Consider the following 16,439-nt stretch of genomic DNA (forward strand, 5'->3'; position numbering starts at 1 on the left):
GACAGGCAGTGCCTCCTTTCTCTTTGCTAACTGTGCCTCAGTTTTGGCCTCTTTCCCTGGGCTTGGCCCTCTGGAGTCCCCTCCCTCAAAGCAGTGGGGATTGAGGGATGGAGCCCAGGAGAGCAGAGGCCGGATAGGGAGCTGGGGACCTGGTTCAGGCAGGAGAACACACGGATGACAAGAGTGAAGTTTGGGCTTCAGCGCTGGGATGGAAGTGTAATTAGGAAAGCCAGGGGGAGGGCTCAGGCTCTCGAAGGAACAGTGGCAGGATCAGAGAAGGGCCCCGGGCAACAGGCCCGGCCTGCAACAGATAAAGAAACGTGAAGTGGTCCAGGCAAAGACGAACACTAAGAGGAAGTGAGGGGTCAGGAAGAGATGAGAGCGAGCTTTTGTGCACACCTCCCTCGGTGGGGAGCAGGTGGAGTGTGACAGACCTGAATGAAGGCCAGGAGGGAGCTGTCGGGAGGAAGAGATCGGAGATGCAAGTCTTGAAGGGTGAGCGTGCGTGGTATGGGGGAGAGAGAACCAGGAGGCCTGGCAGCCGGAGCAGAGAGACTAGGGGAGGGAAGCAGGGGTGGGGTCGAGAGGTAGGGGGAGGGTCAGATCAAGGAGGGCTTCGCAAGCCTGGTGAGAACTTTCCAGCATAGGCGGGAGAGCCTGCCGTGCTTGTGAATTTGGGCAGTTCCTTGTGGCTGGAGCCCAGGGACTGTGGGAGGGGGCGAGAGTGTGGGATTTGGAGCTGGCGTGGGGGGTAAGCAGGAGGCTCAGAGACAGTGGCTCTTAATACAGACGAGTCCCACTTCTACCAAAATGGCACACGTCTCGCTGGCCTAGAAAGGAGCTAGAGGCTGCCCACGCCATCCTATTTTTCTGTCTTTACCTTGTCGTCTCCTGCCTCTCCTCCCTTTTCCAGGGAACAGGGAAATGGGATGGGGCAGGGACACAGTCCCTCTTGTCCCCCAGCCACTTGGCTCCGTGTGCTTTCCTCTTCTCTCCTGTCACGGACAGGACAAGCCTTGTACACCGTGGCCCTAACTCGCCCGCCTTCGATAAGCCCCGCCATCTGCAGCTCAATTCAGATCTTGCCAAACTTCAGTGTGACAAATGATCAGAAACTTGGAGACATATACCTCTGGTGGGTGTGAGTTCTGTGCCAGACTCGCTGCTTCCTGGCTTTCCGCGCTGGAGACCCATATGGGCTGCTTCGGGGCTTTAAAAAAGCGCATCGCCTCGTGTCCTCTGTTTCACCAGAAGAGGTGAATCGGGATTTGGCAGCAGACAAGGTGCCGTGGGTCCTGGGTGACCGCCGGGCAAGGGCGCTTGGCGGCCACGGCTCTGCTCTTTGAGACAAAGCCGCTGGGCTGAGGGAGGACACCCGGGAGCCCGCCTCGCCGCCGTGGACGCCATGCCCCCTCCTCCTCGCTGGGTATTCCCAGGGTGGGAGAGTAAGATGGTTTCAGCCAGCGCTCCCCGGTTGGTAGCCGTGGGAGATGTGTCTAGAATTTAGCATGGGGCTTTGCACAGAACAGACATTCCACTGATAGTTGTTCAAGGATGATACTGTTAGAATCATTATTCCATCGATGGTCGACCGAGGCATTCTTACATCCAGGATCGGCCCTGAGGGGGGATAGCAAAGGTTCCTCAGGGTGTGGCCTTCTCCCCAAAAGAAGAGAGATTCATTCATTCACTCAGACAGTTACTGAGCCAGACCCCAGAGCCAAAGCTCTGAACCCAGCTCCTGGAGCTGACATTCCCGCGGGAGAGTCAGATGGACAGTCAAGATGAGCATGAAATCAGTTGGTGAGAAGTACTGGGAAGATGAGGATCAGAGTGTGGGGGTTGGGGGGTGGGGCCCTAACTTACCCTTGTGGTCAGGAAGGTCTTTCTGATAAGATGACAGGTGCGCCGAGATCTGGATGAAGTGAGGGAGTGAGGCAGTGGGTATCCAGGAAAGAATGTTCTAGGCGCAAAGAACGGCAAAGGCAAAAGCCTTGAGGCAGGAGCCCGGCACTGAGGAGGAACAGTGGAGGGGCTGGTGTGTGGCCCCAAAGCAGCGAGCAGCGTGGGGGGAACGCAGTGGGGGAGATGAGGTAGGAGAGCTGCCAGCCAGGACCCAATGTGTGGGGCCTGGAGGGTCGCAGCTTGTGGGGAGATGTGAGTGAGGCAGCGTGGCTGTGGGGATGGGGTCAGGAGTGTCTGGTAGGCAGCATCATGACCCAGGAGGGGAGGCCCCTCCCATGGGTTTGGAGTCCCAACGGATGCTGGGGAGGACCAGGCCATTGGCTGTGTCACCTTACGGCCATTTCTGTCTTTCCTGTAAATGGCTGTCAGTGGTGGGAGGGAGAGGGGATGGGAAGGGAGGTTAGGAGCAGGGAGGGGGTAGACAGATTCGGGGTGGGCGTGGCGAGGCACTAACACAGCAAAGCGGGAACACACAGCGCCCTCGGGTGAGGGGACCCAGGAGAGCTTCGAATGGGTCACATCAGATGCTTGGAAAAGGCGCTGAGCTGGCTGAACCTGGGAGCAGGCTTCGCAGGGCTGAGGCGGGCAGAGGGGCACATACGCAGTGGTGACTACAGGGACGGGGTGGTTGGGAGGGAGCGACAGGGAGCTGTGCCCAGGAGCTGAGTGGCAGGTAGGAGCCCTGCTGGGGAGAAGGCTGCGGGGTCCTGCACTCGAGCGAGGCGGCCGGAGGGTGGGGGGTGGTTGGAGCATGGGGCTTGATTTTAGAGGGTGGCAGTCGTTGGGGATGACATGGTGTGGAGTCTGAGCGGGGAGAGGTGACGTCTGGCTGAGCGGAGGACGGGGAGCTGAGAGACCTGGGCTCAGAGGTCGTCTGTGGGGAACTCTGCATGGTCCCCAAAGTAGGGGCGGCATGTCAGGCCCTCACAGCCCAGCCAGGAGGGCCTGGGACTCAGGTCCAAGCAGCCAGGAAGAAGAGGGAGCAGTGGCCGCCCTCCCTCCAGCTTCGCGGTTCCTCGGGGTGAGAGCGCGGGCAGCCACCCCAGGAGCAGGCTGCCGGGGGTTCCTCCTCAGTCAGAGTCCAGTGAGGGGAGCTGGCAGAGGAAGTGCTGAGGAAGACAGGGGTGTTAATAACAAGAAAAAACAACAACCTGCTCCTCTTAGTGTTTTCCCCAAACCTATTCCTTGAGAGGCACTGATCACCCGATTCTAGACTGGGGAGGACTTGATCTAGCTCAGGGCAGCAGAATCAGACCTGGCAAGGCCCCACTGTGCCGTCCTGCATCACTTTTCATCCACAGTCCCGTCCCCAGCTGTCACGTTCCACCATGCAGAATGCGCTCCTGTCCTGCCCTAGCCACCCCTCAGCTCAGATGCCTCCTCCTGCAGGAAGCCTCCTGGATGACTCAGGCTGGAAGTGCCCGTTCCCTTCTGTGAAGGCCTCCAGCTCTGTGCTCTCCGTGTTGCCTGGCTCTCATTCCCACAGCTCGGCTTCACGAATATTTATTTTATGTCTTGTTTCCTCCTCCAGTACTGTGGCTAAAGGGTGGGTTTGCGTTAGAATCCTGGTATCATCGCTGTCCGTGCAGGTGACAAGGGACGCTACGTCCTTGAGCCTCAGTTTGATCTAACAACGGGGGTGGGGGGGATACTTCCTTCCTGTGGGTTGGGGGGATTTGATCACATAGCTCCGTGCTTAGCACCCGTGAGGCCTGGCGAAGTTCCTGTCCTGTAAGTACCAGTAGCTTTGGTGTAAGGACATAGCTTAGCACTCTGAATCCCCACATCCCCATTTGGCTCATCCAAATGCCTTTCATGTTTGTGTGCCCAATAAATATGCCCTTGCTGAATTTGGGAAAGACATCTAGGCAACTTTTCTACAATTCTTTTTTTTTTTTTAATTCAGGGGTTGAAAGGGTACAGTACTGTTTTGCAGCTCCTAGTAAAAACATGCATGTAGCTGTGGAAAAATGAAGATCGTCCGAGTTCAGCCCCGCCTGAACTATAGTTTTTAAGCACCAATCAACAACAAAAAAAGAATTTTCACAGGGCTTTAAAAGGGAATGAATCGTGTATGAGACTTACTGCTTTAGATCAGAAAGACTTTTTAAAAACTTACTGAGACCATTTACAGAGAAAATGGCTTTACAAACATTCAATAAGTGCAAAGTATTCTTTTTTCCATAGACATATCATTTTGCAATACCTGCAACTGTGAGTCTTTGAAAACATTTATTTTACAAGAAGTACTTAAAAATGTTCACATTTTTTTTTTAAATGACCATTTTGGTTTTTAACACAGGGTCTTTTTTGACTTCTCCGAAATCACTTTTTCCTACACAGATTTTCAAAAACATTAAAACTGTTATCAAAGCCTTGAAGCTCATTGATGTTAACAAGACTGGTCTGATCCAGCCCTGTGAGCTGAGGAAAGTTCTGGAGACCTTCTGTTTGAAGATGAAAAGTGACGAATACAGAAAGTAAGTGAGTGGAGATCTGGGGAGAGGTGGCTCAGTAGAACTTAGCCCAGTTTCAAAGTGGGGCCTGGCAGGTGCACTGGGACCAGACATCACCCCCTCCCCCGGCTCTGTCTTGACTGTTTAAAAGAGGCGCTCCAGGCACGTCTTCTCTGTTGGTGGAGCTCTCCTCGAATGTGCAGATCCGAGAGCTAATGATTCGGATTCTGAGAGTCCCCAGGGTGGCAGTCATCTGGCCTGCAGATCAGAACACATCTGGATTATTTCAGTAATCCATCACCGGTTGTCTCTCCTTCCCTGGTTGGCTCCACGCCCGCCGTCCCCCGTGTTTCCAGTTCACAGTTGATGTTGACTCAAAGCCCGGGGATAGAGAAGAACAAATTTCAGGGATTATTCCTTGGTCGATGTGTTCCCTGTTGGCTCTCCCTCCTGATATAATAACAGAAACTTAACTTTCCCCATGAGGACAGTTGTTCCTGGGGTCCAGGGGACACTGCAGCAGGGGGACAGTGAATAACTAAATGTTTAGCTGTTTCATGGCTTTCGAAAGCCCTCCCCACCCCTCCAACCTGCTCCTCGTGTGAGGGCAGCGTGTGAAAATCTGCCTGGGCTTCGTCTTTTTGTTGTTTTGTTTAGTTTTTTTGAGCATCCAATAAACTCCAGATCACTTAGAAGAAGCCAAAGATTTGTCTTCTGTGGCTGCCTGGGCTTTGAATGGAAGCCACTAGAAGGGGGCCCACGTTTAACTTCATTTCTGTGATGCTTGGCCAATAGACTCTCTTCCTCTTCCTGCCTTCCCCCCACTTTCTAAGTATCCCCCAGGCTGTTAACAGACGTACCGAGCCTTATTATTTCACTCTGAGCCAAGGAGTTTCACATCACACCGCAGTTATAAATCCCGATGACACAGGTGGCTGCGCTCACACGGTGTCATACAGACGACATTGCTTCTGGAAGGAGTGCAGGAAGTCGCTCCTGTGGCCGGCAGGCGTAGGGGGCATGTGGCCATGGCCTGGGCATCGTGGGGGCTGAGAAACAAGGTGACTTTTTAAAAAAAATACGTATTTCCTGGTCTTTTGAATATTTTCTTCTTTCTTCCTCTTTATAACCCACCTCAGAATATAAAAGGACATAATAGATGTTTTAATTTTTATATCTTTCCGACTGGGAAAGTGTCCAGAATAAGATCCAAACAAAACAAATTAAATAATTTTGTGCACGCAATTATAGAACAGAAGCAACACTCTTCTAAAACAGGCCATCAAAAAACAAAACAGTGTTTTATTTGACAATAAACCTTGTGTTTGGCACTGCAGTCTCCAACCTAGTAAATCTATAAAAAATGTTACTGTCTGTTTCCCCATCTCGTAAGTATCGAATAATAAAGAACTCCACAAATTTTTATTTGAGATTTTTTGTTAAGCCTCGGCAACAATACTGTTTTCATGATAAGGCTTGAGAAACTTAACATAATGGAATTGCTTTTCTTTAGAACAGAAACGTAGAAGATCAAAAGTAGACCATTTCTTCGATTGCTTTAATGCTTTTCTTTATTGAGGCTCAAGAATATACACGTTCCTTGAGAAGATGCTTCAGTATTAACTTGGCCTTTTTAGTTTTTGAGCAGGAAACAATGCATTTTTGAATCCTTTCTTTTATCAGAAACAGCCTTCTCTTGAACACCAGCCTCTGCCTCTCAGGGTGGCGGCAAATGCCTGCCTGGCCTGTAGAGTCGGGCATGCCAGGGGTCAGGTCTGTGGGCGCCCTTCCCGGGTCTAGGACCTCCGGAGGCTCCTGGGCCTCTCTGAGAGCCCGCTTCCTCTTAAAGAAGTGGAGGCCGAGGAGCCCCCTTTGCACGGCTGGCGCTAGGATTCCCCGTGAGGCGCACAGTGGGCCTGTGATGCGCCGGGCACAGAGTAGGTGCTCGTCTCGCAGTGACCGTCACAGTCACGGACATGCCAGGAATGCGCTTTACTCCTGGGAAAACAGTTCTCTTTGGGCAGCAGAACACCACGCAGCGTGTATGGAGAAGAGGTGAGAGAGAAAATCATCGCCGGTTTTATATTTAATCACACCGCCCTGAGACCTGTTGGGTTTTGCTTTTGCTTTTCCTTTCCCACCTCTCACAGCCTACCCTCGGTTGCCTTGCAGACTGAAGTATTTGAATCCCGATAAAATAACGGGCGAGCAGCCTGAAAAGCTGACAGACTCACCGAGGGTCAGCTGGCTGCCTGAGCCGACCAGTGAAGCCCACGGCTGGTTGTAGGTGGGGATGCTGGAGAGGTTTACGGGTCCATGGGTGTCATTCCCTATGTCCCCTACAGTTGGCCTTCCTGCATGACCAACTTGCCTGCAGGTCTGTGCAGGTGTGTGGCCTCTCCTGCCCTGAGCGCAAGGCTCTGGGAAAACGGCCCTAGCCCTTTCATCCCAGGAACGATGCAGCCTCCCCTGCCTTTATTCCTATAAAAAAGCCTATGGGATACTGCACGTCTGGGCAGTACTGAGGCTTAAATTTTTGACATTTTATCTGTAGGAAATATTACCATGGGATTCTGTCTGTGTGTCCTCAATGACTATGTGGCCGGTATTATGAAGGTGGCTGGGGTGGGTGTTAGGAGAGGTCAGGATTCTCTTGGAGGAGAGAGAAGTCTGAAGGAAAGCTGAATTTTTATAGAGAACGGGGAAGTTGGTGATGAGATTTTTATCAGGATCTGGACATGTTGCTGGAGCAGCAGAGAAGCCAAAGCTTTCCATGGGATGGCAGCCCAAACAGGAAGGAGCACAGGAGGTCAGCCTCCTGGGTCCCCGAGCCTACGGCCTTATTTTCACAAGACAGAGAGTGTGGATGAAAGATACGGCTATTTGGGGAGTTTGAGCCTGAGCATCTGGCAGCTATCCTGTCTCCAGATAATTTTTCTTATTAGAACAATAGACAAGATTCATCAAAGTGGAAAAAAAAAAGGTATGCATCGAAATGAATACATGACATTACTCTTTGTTAAATTTGGAAAACAGAAAAATAACAAATACTTTAAGTGATAATTACTAAATTTTTAGAAAGCAGCATGAAATTAGGTAATTATAGAAACCAACACATATGGAGATAATATAACCAAACATTTAAAAACTGTCAATTTTTTATAAATGTAATAATGCAGAAATCATCTAGAAAACCATTTATCAAGTGGCAGATTTGAATAATAGAAAATTCATCTTAAGAAGAAAAAAAAAACCCAAACATTATTTATCTGAACTTTAAAAAAAGAGTATCTCAGTATATTTTAGGGAGAGACACTGGTTAAGTGGGGTTTTTTTTTTGGTTTTTAAAAATATTTTATTTCTTTGAGAGAGTGTGTGGGCGTGTGAGAGAGAGAGAGAGAGTGAGGGAGAGCATGAACGGGGGGAGGGACGGAGGGAGAGGGAGAAGCAGACTTTCTACTGAGCCGGGAGCCTGATGCGGGGCTTGATCCCAGGACTCTAGGATCATGACGTGAGCCGAACATAGATGCTTAGCTGACTGAACCACCCAGGCGCCCTGGTTATGTGTTTGAATAATGTTCTTTTCTCTCTGTGGAAATGATAGAATGCCTCAAGGGAAGTTTTGCCCCTGACACAGTGAACTGGGCCTCAGTTTGTCTCTGTGATATGCGGTGTTTGGTCAAGAGGGTGGGCTGTGTTCTTCCCTGCCCCTAGCTCTAGCTGTTTCTGGTTATGGAGGCTTTCTGCTAACCGACTCAGGGTCCAGATCATTGCCCCGTAATTATTAAAGGCAGGCGGGACCCGCTTTTGCTGTCCACGTGCAGCCTGAACCCTGGCCGCCCCTTCCTCTTGCCAGAGAAGGAAGAAAACCGGGACCTGAGACATGTCTGTACCACTGGAATATAACGCGGGCATCGGTAGGCCAAGTACAGCGATCTCCGCAGGGTCCGTGTGTTTTCGTCTTGCAGTAATGCTTCCTGGGGTTCACTTTGGAATTTCAGCTCTAGCTAGAAACACAGTAAAATGAATACCAGCCCCGGTGTTCAAGGAGACCTTGCTTCATTTCAGATTCTCTGTCTCATAATTTCTGATTACCAAAGAGCATTTCTCTTCCAGGTTTGCACAACATTACAACATTGGTAAGGACACCGCAGTGGATTATAACGTTTTTTTGAGGAACCTCAGTATGAATAACGACTTGAATCTTAGGTATTCTGGGGAAAGTCAAGGTGAGCGTTTTATAAGCATATAGCTAAAGACTTCAGTGTCCTTTGGCATGATAATCCCTCTTCTCTGAATCTGTTCTGAGGAAGTACTTTCAAATACGGAAACTGCCTTATGCACAAAGATAGCCATGGCATTGTTATTTAGAAGAATAACATAAATGTCTAACCACAGGAGAAGGATTCTGTGAGTCACAGCACATGCACCTGGTAAAATGTGCAGCTACGAGCGATGATTTCCGTGAAGTTAATGGTCACACGGCAAGTGTACGCGGGGTATCAGTAAATGATGGGAAAGGAATTCTAGAATACAGATTGTCTTTAAGTGATGTGTGGCTGGGTTGTTGTTTGGTTCTTTTTTCTGCTGCTTCTATATTCACAAATTTGTATAATGAACCTGTTACTCCTTTTGTGATGGGAAAAATCTTTATATAAAAGGGTGAGTAGCTGTATAGTTTCTGCATTGTATTAGACGTAAATGTGAAGCCAGGCCACTAGTCCCTTCCTTGGGTTCAAAGCCCAGTAACATATTGTATCTTTAAGGAGTATGTGCATTCGGGTGTATGTGTGTGTATTTTTTAAAAAACAGGACAGGTAAGGCATAAAATAAGTCACATAAAAAATATAATAAAGAATATAATAATAAAAAGCATTTATTTATTATGTTTTTATAGACACTTTATAAGCTTTAATTTTAATTTTGATTTCTCTCAGTACCTTTGTACTTTTGTACTTTGTACACTCAGCAACTTTGTGAGTTGGGTATTATTGTCCCGTTTCTCAGATGAGAAAATGTGGACTCAAGGGTGCTAAATGAAGTCCTCAAAGTCATGCAGTGTGTTTTTGGTGGAGTTGATATTTGAACTGTTTAATTCCAAAGCAGACTGTTAAAATGCCCGAGAGGGAGAGACAGAGAGGAAGAAAGACATTTGTAAAAATGGGTTCATATAGATGCTATTTTATGTAAGTTTCTACTTTTCTACTTTTCCTTTTTCCTTGAGTATGAAAAAAGCATAGAAATTGGGGCGCCTGGGTGGCTCAATGGGTTAAGCAGCTGCTTTCAGCTCAGGTCATGATCCCAGAGTCCTGGGATCGAGCCCCGCATCGGGCTTCCCACTCCACGGAGAGCCTTCTTCTCCCTCTTCCTCTGCCTTCTGCTCCCCTGCTTGTGCTTTCTATCTCTCTGTCAAGTAAATAAATAAAATCTTAAAAAAAAAACAAGTAGAAATGGAAATGAAGTCTTGAATACGTCTTGGCTGGAATCAATATCCGTGGGTCACACTTTCCCATTTCCAAACGTCAGAGACTTAGACCCACGGTCTTTGATACTGAGTCTGGCTATGGAGAAGCCTGAGGCTTGCCTAATTTTCTTACTGGGGGTGTGCTTTTTTTTTAGCTGGCTTCCCCAAAGAATTATTTGTCCCTGAATTTCAGAAACATAGCTAGGCTAGGTCTTGCTGCTGTGCTTTCGGTATGTTTTCCAAAGTACAGTGTATTTTTAATCGGCAGATCCAATTATTTTTTTCATTTCAAGATTTTTCAGGAATATTATATATCTTTGAATAAACCTTTGGTTTCAATTTTCTGATCTTTAACTTCAGTGATACAAATTATCCTTATGTTGGGTTGTATTTGTCTTCTGCATCAAATGATCTCAAAGCACTATACTCTCTCTGATCTTTTCCTCTGAGGTCACAATGATCATCTCATGTCTTTAATCTGTACCTGTAATTTGATTCTTGCCAAGGTCAATTTTATTCCATGCTATTTCTATTTTATTTATTACTTCTATCATGGCCTTCCCTTTGGTCTACTATATTACTTTCCCCTCTCGTTCTGTTGTTTTATCATCTTGTTTTACTGAACGTGTATTCTCAATAAAATGTTCTGTAAAGTAGTATGTACCTTTTACATTTTATCCAAGATGGGATCTTTGCCTTTTGTATTACGATACTCTCCTTTCTTCCCAGTGCACCTATACCAGCCCTCGACACTTTTCCAGTAGTTTTCATAATTTCAAGAACATTGGGTAGGGGTGCCTAGGTGGCTCAGTGGGTTAAGCCTCTGACTTTGGCTCAGGTCATGATCTCAGAGTCCTGGGATGGAGCTCCGCATTAGGCTCTCAGCTCAGTGGGGAGCCTGCTTCCCCTCTCTCTGCCTGCCTCTCTGCCTACTTGTGATCTCTGTCTGTCAAATAAATAAAACCTTAAAAAAAAAGAACATTGTGTTAATGGATACTTTTTATTCTATTATGCATTGTTAATTAATTAGTCTACCTTCAAATAGTATTATACTAATTCTCATGAAGTATAAGAACTTTACCATCAGTATTTCCAATTCGTCTTTCCTATCTTTTGGTATATTGCTGTTACACGGTGTGCTTTTATACACACTATAGAGACAGAATGCAGCTTCTCTTGCTCTGCTGAGATTTTCTATCTGTTCGCTCATTAAGAGTATATTTTCCTTTATATTCTCAAACACTTTGAAATTTAAACTCTTAAATGTTTTAAAGTTTTCATCTGCTAGTTCCAACATTTAGATCATCTCAGAGTCTGGTCTTTATTGCTCCTTATTTTGTTTTGTTTTGTTTTTTTCTTGAACGGGGATCACAGGTTCCTGTTTTGTTTTGTTTTGTCTTTCCCCTGTCTCACAGTTTTGGAATTTATCCTGCGTAGAGTAAATCTTGCATAGTAGAGACTGTGCATTCTGTTTTGTGCCTCTGAGGAATTTAAGCATTTGTCTTAGCAGCCAGTTGATTTGCCTGGACTCAAGCCCTTTGTCCTCCCCCCACCCCACATACCCCGAGGGCTTTCACACTTGAAATCTTTGTTGTGCTATTTTAGCCTTAGCTAGGTGTCTTATTGTATGCTGTACAAGTCCTATTGGGGGGGGGGGGTTAACCCAAGATCCTGGCAGAAATTATGCACAGATATTAGAAGTCCTCCTCTGTGCTTTTCTTTTTGGGGTTTTCCTTACTTTCTTATTTTCCAGCTGCTGTATAATTCTGAACTCTGTTTTCTGTTTCCTAAAGCCAACAGGACCCTGGGTTTATATCCAGATTCTATCCACTTAGCATCGGTTTGGCTGAGACCTGCCCTCAGGCAAAAAGCCAGAACTAACGAGAAATGCAGTCAAGTGTTTCTCTGTTTTTTCAAGCTTGGACTCAGGTTGATGTCAGTTGCCATCTATTGCTGTCAGATAGCTTTTTGTTTATATTTTGGCCAGAGTTTATAATTGTTATCTGCTGAAAGGATAGGTTCAATATGGGCCAATCCACTATAATTGGAAGTAGAACTTTCTGGCTGCCTAAATTAATAGTTTCTTCTTGCCTCAGTCTACACTGGTAGATTTTTTCCCAATTTTTACTTATTTACCTATTTATTCACTTATTTACTTACTTATTTTTACTTATTCCCATTTTTACTTTCTAATTTTTCTTTTTTCTTTTCTTTTTTTTTTTTAAAGATTTTATTTGTTTGACAGACTAAGATCACAAGTAGGAAGAGAGGCAGGCAGAGAGAGAGAGAGAGGAGGAGGAAGCAGGCTCCCTGCAAAGCAGAGAGCCTGGTGAGGGACTTGATCCCAGGACCCTGGGATCATGACCTGAGCCAAAGGCAGAGGCTTTAACCCACTGAGCCACCCAGGTGCCACTGATTTTTCTAATTTTTGCTTATGTCACTAGGAATTGTTAAGTAGGAAAAGTTGTATAATAGTTTCAGTTCCAACATGGAACTCTCATTTTTTTTTCCATTTTCTTGTCAGTAATTGGCAACTTTTCTGTTCGTTAGGGATACATAAAATAATGATGCATCTCACAATGAAACACATGGTCAATTTGATTCAATACGAGATTTATATCTGGTTATTCTGTATATTCCTGTTCCTGCAGTGTTTGCCTAAGTTCTTATTGCAATTAGTAGTTGAATTTGGGGGAGTCAAAAGCTATATGCAGGTCTTGACTGTGCAGGTTTTGGCACCACTAACCCTAATGCTGTTCGGGGGTCAGCTGTAGTAATTTGGGGCTTCGGGCTGCATTATATTCACACAGAGGTCTGTTTACTGGTGTGTGGTGGGGAAGGAGGAATCCCAGGCACCTGCCGGTCCCTCCCCTCCCCTCCCCATTTCCATCCCATCAGCTCAAAATCCTCAGCCCCAAAGTCTGGATATGACAGTATCAGCATATCCCTTCTGGGTTGACTTATCATGGAAATTCTTTCATCTGGACTGTGGGTTGGCTAATTTGAATCCCCACCTTACTAAACTATTTTGGAAAAAGCCAAGGAATGCGGCAGACAGGTTGCTCAGGGTATCTATCAAACGAAGAAGACAGTGCCATTATATGGAATAGGTCACAGGTCCTTTTAGGCTTTCGATTCATCTTCTGATTTCTCTCTGTGTAAGTAAGGAAGTAGGTCTTTCTGTGTGGACTTGGCTTCCATATAACTGCCACATTAGGAGCGAGAACCTTTATCCCATTCTGCTCACGTGCTTGGTTTCCCTTGTCATTTAGGTTATTTGAGGCTTGTCCTCTGGTAGATTCCTTGTGACGTGCTCATGAAAATGACATCCTTTGATCTCTTACATGTTCATGATAGTCTGTATGTGGCCTGTACAGTTAAAAAAATCAGTTTGTCTGAATTTAGTGATCCGAAGGGGCACCTGCCCCCAGTGTTCATGGCAGCAATGTCCACAGTAGCCAAACTGTGGAAAGAGCCCAGAGGTCCATTGACGGATGAAGGGATAAAGAAGATGTATGTGTATATATATACACACACACACACACACACACACGCACACACACACAGTGGAATATTACACAGCCATAAAAAATGGAATCTTGCCATTTGCAATGACGTGGATAGAACTGGAGGGTATTATGCTAAGTGAAATAAGTCCACTAGAGAAAGACAATTATCATACGGCTTTACTCACGTGTGGAATTTCAGAAACAAAACAGAGGATCATAGGGGAAGGGAGGAAAAAATGAAACAAGATGAAACCAGAGAGGGAGACAAACCATAAAAAACTCTTCATCAGGGGCGCCTGGGTGGCTCAGTGGGTTAAACTGCTGCCTTTGGCTCAGGTCATGATCTCAGGGTCCTGAGTTCAAGTCCCACATCGGGCTCTCAGCTTGGCGGGGAGCCTGCTTCCCTCTCCCTCTCTCTCTCTGCCTGCCTCTCTGCCTACTTGTGATCTCTGTCAAATAAATAAATAAAAACTTAAAAAAAACCCTCTTCATCAGAGGAAACAAACTGAGGGTTACTGGAGGGTTACTGGGGTAACTGGGTGATGGTGTTAAGGAGGGCATGGGACGGAATGAGCACTGGGTGTTCTAGAAGACTGAAGAATCACATGCCTGTACCTGTGAAACTAATAATACATTATATGTTAACTAATTGAATTTATATAAAAATGTTTAAAACAAATAAAAAACAACAAAAATCATTATGGATATAAAATCCTTGGTTCAGATTTTCATTCCTTAAGGATCTTAAATTTTTTTTCAAAAGATTTTATTTATTTATTTGAGAGAGAGAGATCAAGAGAAGGGGGAGGGACAGAGGGAGAAGCATACTCCCCACCAAGCAGGGATCCTGATGCAGGACTCGATCCCGGGACTTCAAGATCATGACCTGAGCTGAAGGCAGTTGCTGAACCAACTGAGCCACCCAGGCGCCCCAGGATCTTAAGTATTTTTACCCATTGCATGGTGACTTAAAGTTTTGCTGAAGAAAAGTTTGATGACAGTCTGACTTTATTTCCCTTATTAGAGACTTGGTCGTTTTGTTCAGATATCCAGGTAATTTTTTTCTTTTTATTTAAAACCCAGTAATTTTGCTAGAATGAGTCATGATATTGGACACTTGTGATTGATTCTGTAAGGATCTGTATGCTATTTGAATTGGCAGGTTTGAGTCTTTTATTTCAGGAAGACTTCTGGAATTGTAATTTTTAGCATCTGAACCATTCCATAGTTAAATTTTCTTCCCAATGATACCTTTTACATGTATCCTGGATTTCTTTTCCTGTCTTCTTTTTTAGACTGTAACTTTCTTCAAGCATTCCATCCTACCTTTTTCCTTTTTTGTTTACTTGATGCAATTTTTTTCTTTTTCACCCTCCTTAGTGTTGTTTGTTTGCTCTTGTATTCATTTTAGTTCAGTCTTTGTTTCTGAGACAATTTTATTTCTGATTTGCTTCAGAGCCCTGTCATCCAATTTAAGAGTTTTTCTAGCTCTGATTGGTACTGTTCTCCCTGATTGATACTGTTCTCCCTGATTGATACTGTTCTCCTGAAATGAAAGATCACTTGAGATCTTTCTCATCAATCAATAGGTAGCTAATATGTACTGAGTGTTGGTGAGTACCAGGCCTTATGCACTCATCACAACGTCAATCCTCTTGGCAACTCTGTGGCATTTCTGTCCATTTCTTCTTGCAGTGGGGACCCAAAAGCACAGGCCTGAACAGCTGGTGACGGAAGGTTGCAGAGTCCGTGAGCGGATCCAGAGTGCGTGCCCCTCACCTTCGTACTGTTTGCACAGTTTCTGGATCTGACATCAGAGCTTCCACTGAGAAGTTCTTCTCTTGGCACTCCAACCCTGAAGCACATGGACAGAAAAACTATGTTTTAGTAATACTCGTTTCCTATATGGTGATTTGGAGAAGATATTCTCAAGAGAGCAATAATTTTAAAGTATATGTCCCCGGGACATTAAGCGTCCGACCCTTGACTTCGGCTCAGGTCATGATCTCAGGGTCATGAGACCAAGTCCTGCATCAGGCTCCACGCTCAGTGTGGAATCTTCTCGTTTCCTGACCCTCCCCTGGCCACTCAACGTTTGCTCTTTCTTTCTCTTAAAAATAAATAAATAATATCTTAAAAAATAAATGTCCCCTATTTTTTCCCCAAAATTTCATTTTCTTAAGTAAGCACGTAATTCCACATACCACTTTATATCTGATTCTACTTCTCATATGACCCTCCTGCTTTTCTTTTGTCTACGGACTATGAATGATAAGGATACGATCTGCTCATGTCAGTTCCTTTTTGGGGAAAATGTGTTCTACAGGGACTCATTACCAGGAGCTGTTGGTGAATTTGATGCTGTTTTTACCCATGTCAGAGAGACTCTAGGTTGAATATTTGCAGGGACCGCAACTTTTGACTTTTCTAAATACATAGAACAATGTTTCCTGTTCATTTTTCATGTTTCTGGCTTTGCTGTGTTTATGTTCCTAATAAGCCATCATCTTGCTTGTCAAAAGCACTAGCTATCTGGCACCTGAAGAAATGACATTGGGAGGTGGGGTTCCTTCCGTGCACCGATGACCTACATAGGTGCACATGTCACCTTTGGATTTCCTCTCTCCCCAGTTCACATCAGCACAGACCCTTTGGGGGAAATTAGCAGGTGGCAGGAATTATTAAGCCGGGCTGATGGGTGAGGCCTGGCATGACTATGACAAGACACACCCTTGAACAAGGCATGGGTGAGTTCTGTAGCCAGTCTAGGGTAGCGGATTTAATGACACGGGTCCCTGGACATGAGCTCCCCGAGGCCTGATGTTTACGGAGCAAGAACGGGTTTCCCTCAGCGTGCCGTGTGTCCCCGTGTACCGCTGTTAGCGCATCAGTGCGGCAGAGTGAAACACATAATATGCGGGGTCAGAAAACTGGGCTCCACGGCCTCAACTGAGTCAGAGCCCAGTTCTGTGGGTTCGCTTCCCCGTCACTGGATGAGTCTCTCGTGTGTGTGTTTGGAGATGCCAGTTTCAAATGCCTGGCCCA

General features: G+C 46.0%; 1 protein-coding gene across 3 annotated transcripts in view; it reads left to right on the plus strand.

The window, feature by feature from the left end:
* The window catches only part of EFCAB6 (EF-hand calcium binding domain 6), a 229,542-nt gene that overhangs the window by 61,092 nt on the left and 152,011 nt on the right, over positions 1-16,439 (plus strand). For all 3 annotated transcript variants that reach the window (XM_044227789.1, XM_044227791.1, XM_044227790.1), the window contains exons 8-9: positions 4,309-4,445; positions 8,538-8,650. In XM_044227789.1, coding sequence (XP_044083724.1) covers positions 4,309-4,445; positions 8,538-8,650 — 250 coding nt within the window. The remainder of the gene's footprint in view (positions 1-4,308; positions 4,446-8,537; positions 8,651-16,439) is intronic.

The sequence above is a fragment of the Neovison vison genome, chromosome 12, assembly GCF_020171115.1.
Source record: "Neovison vison isolate M4711 chromosome 12, ASM_NN_V1, whole genome shotgun sequence".
Lineage (NCBI taxonomy): Eukaryota > Metazoa > Chordata > Mammalia > Carnivora > Mustelidae > Neogale > Neogale vison.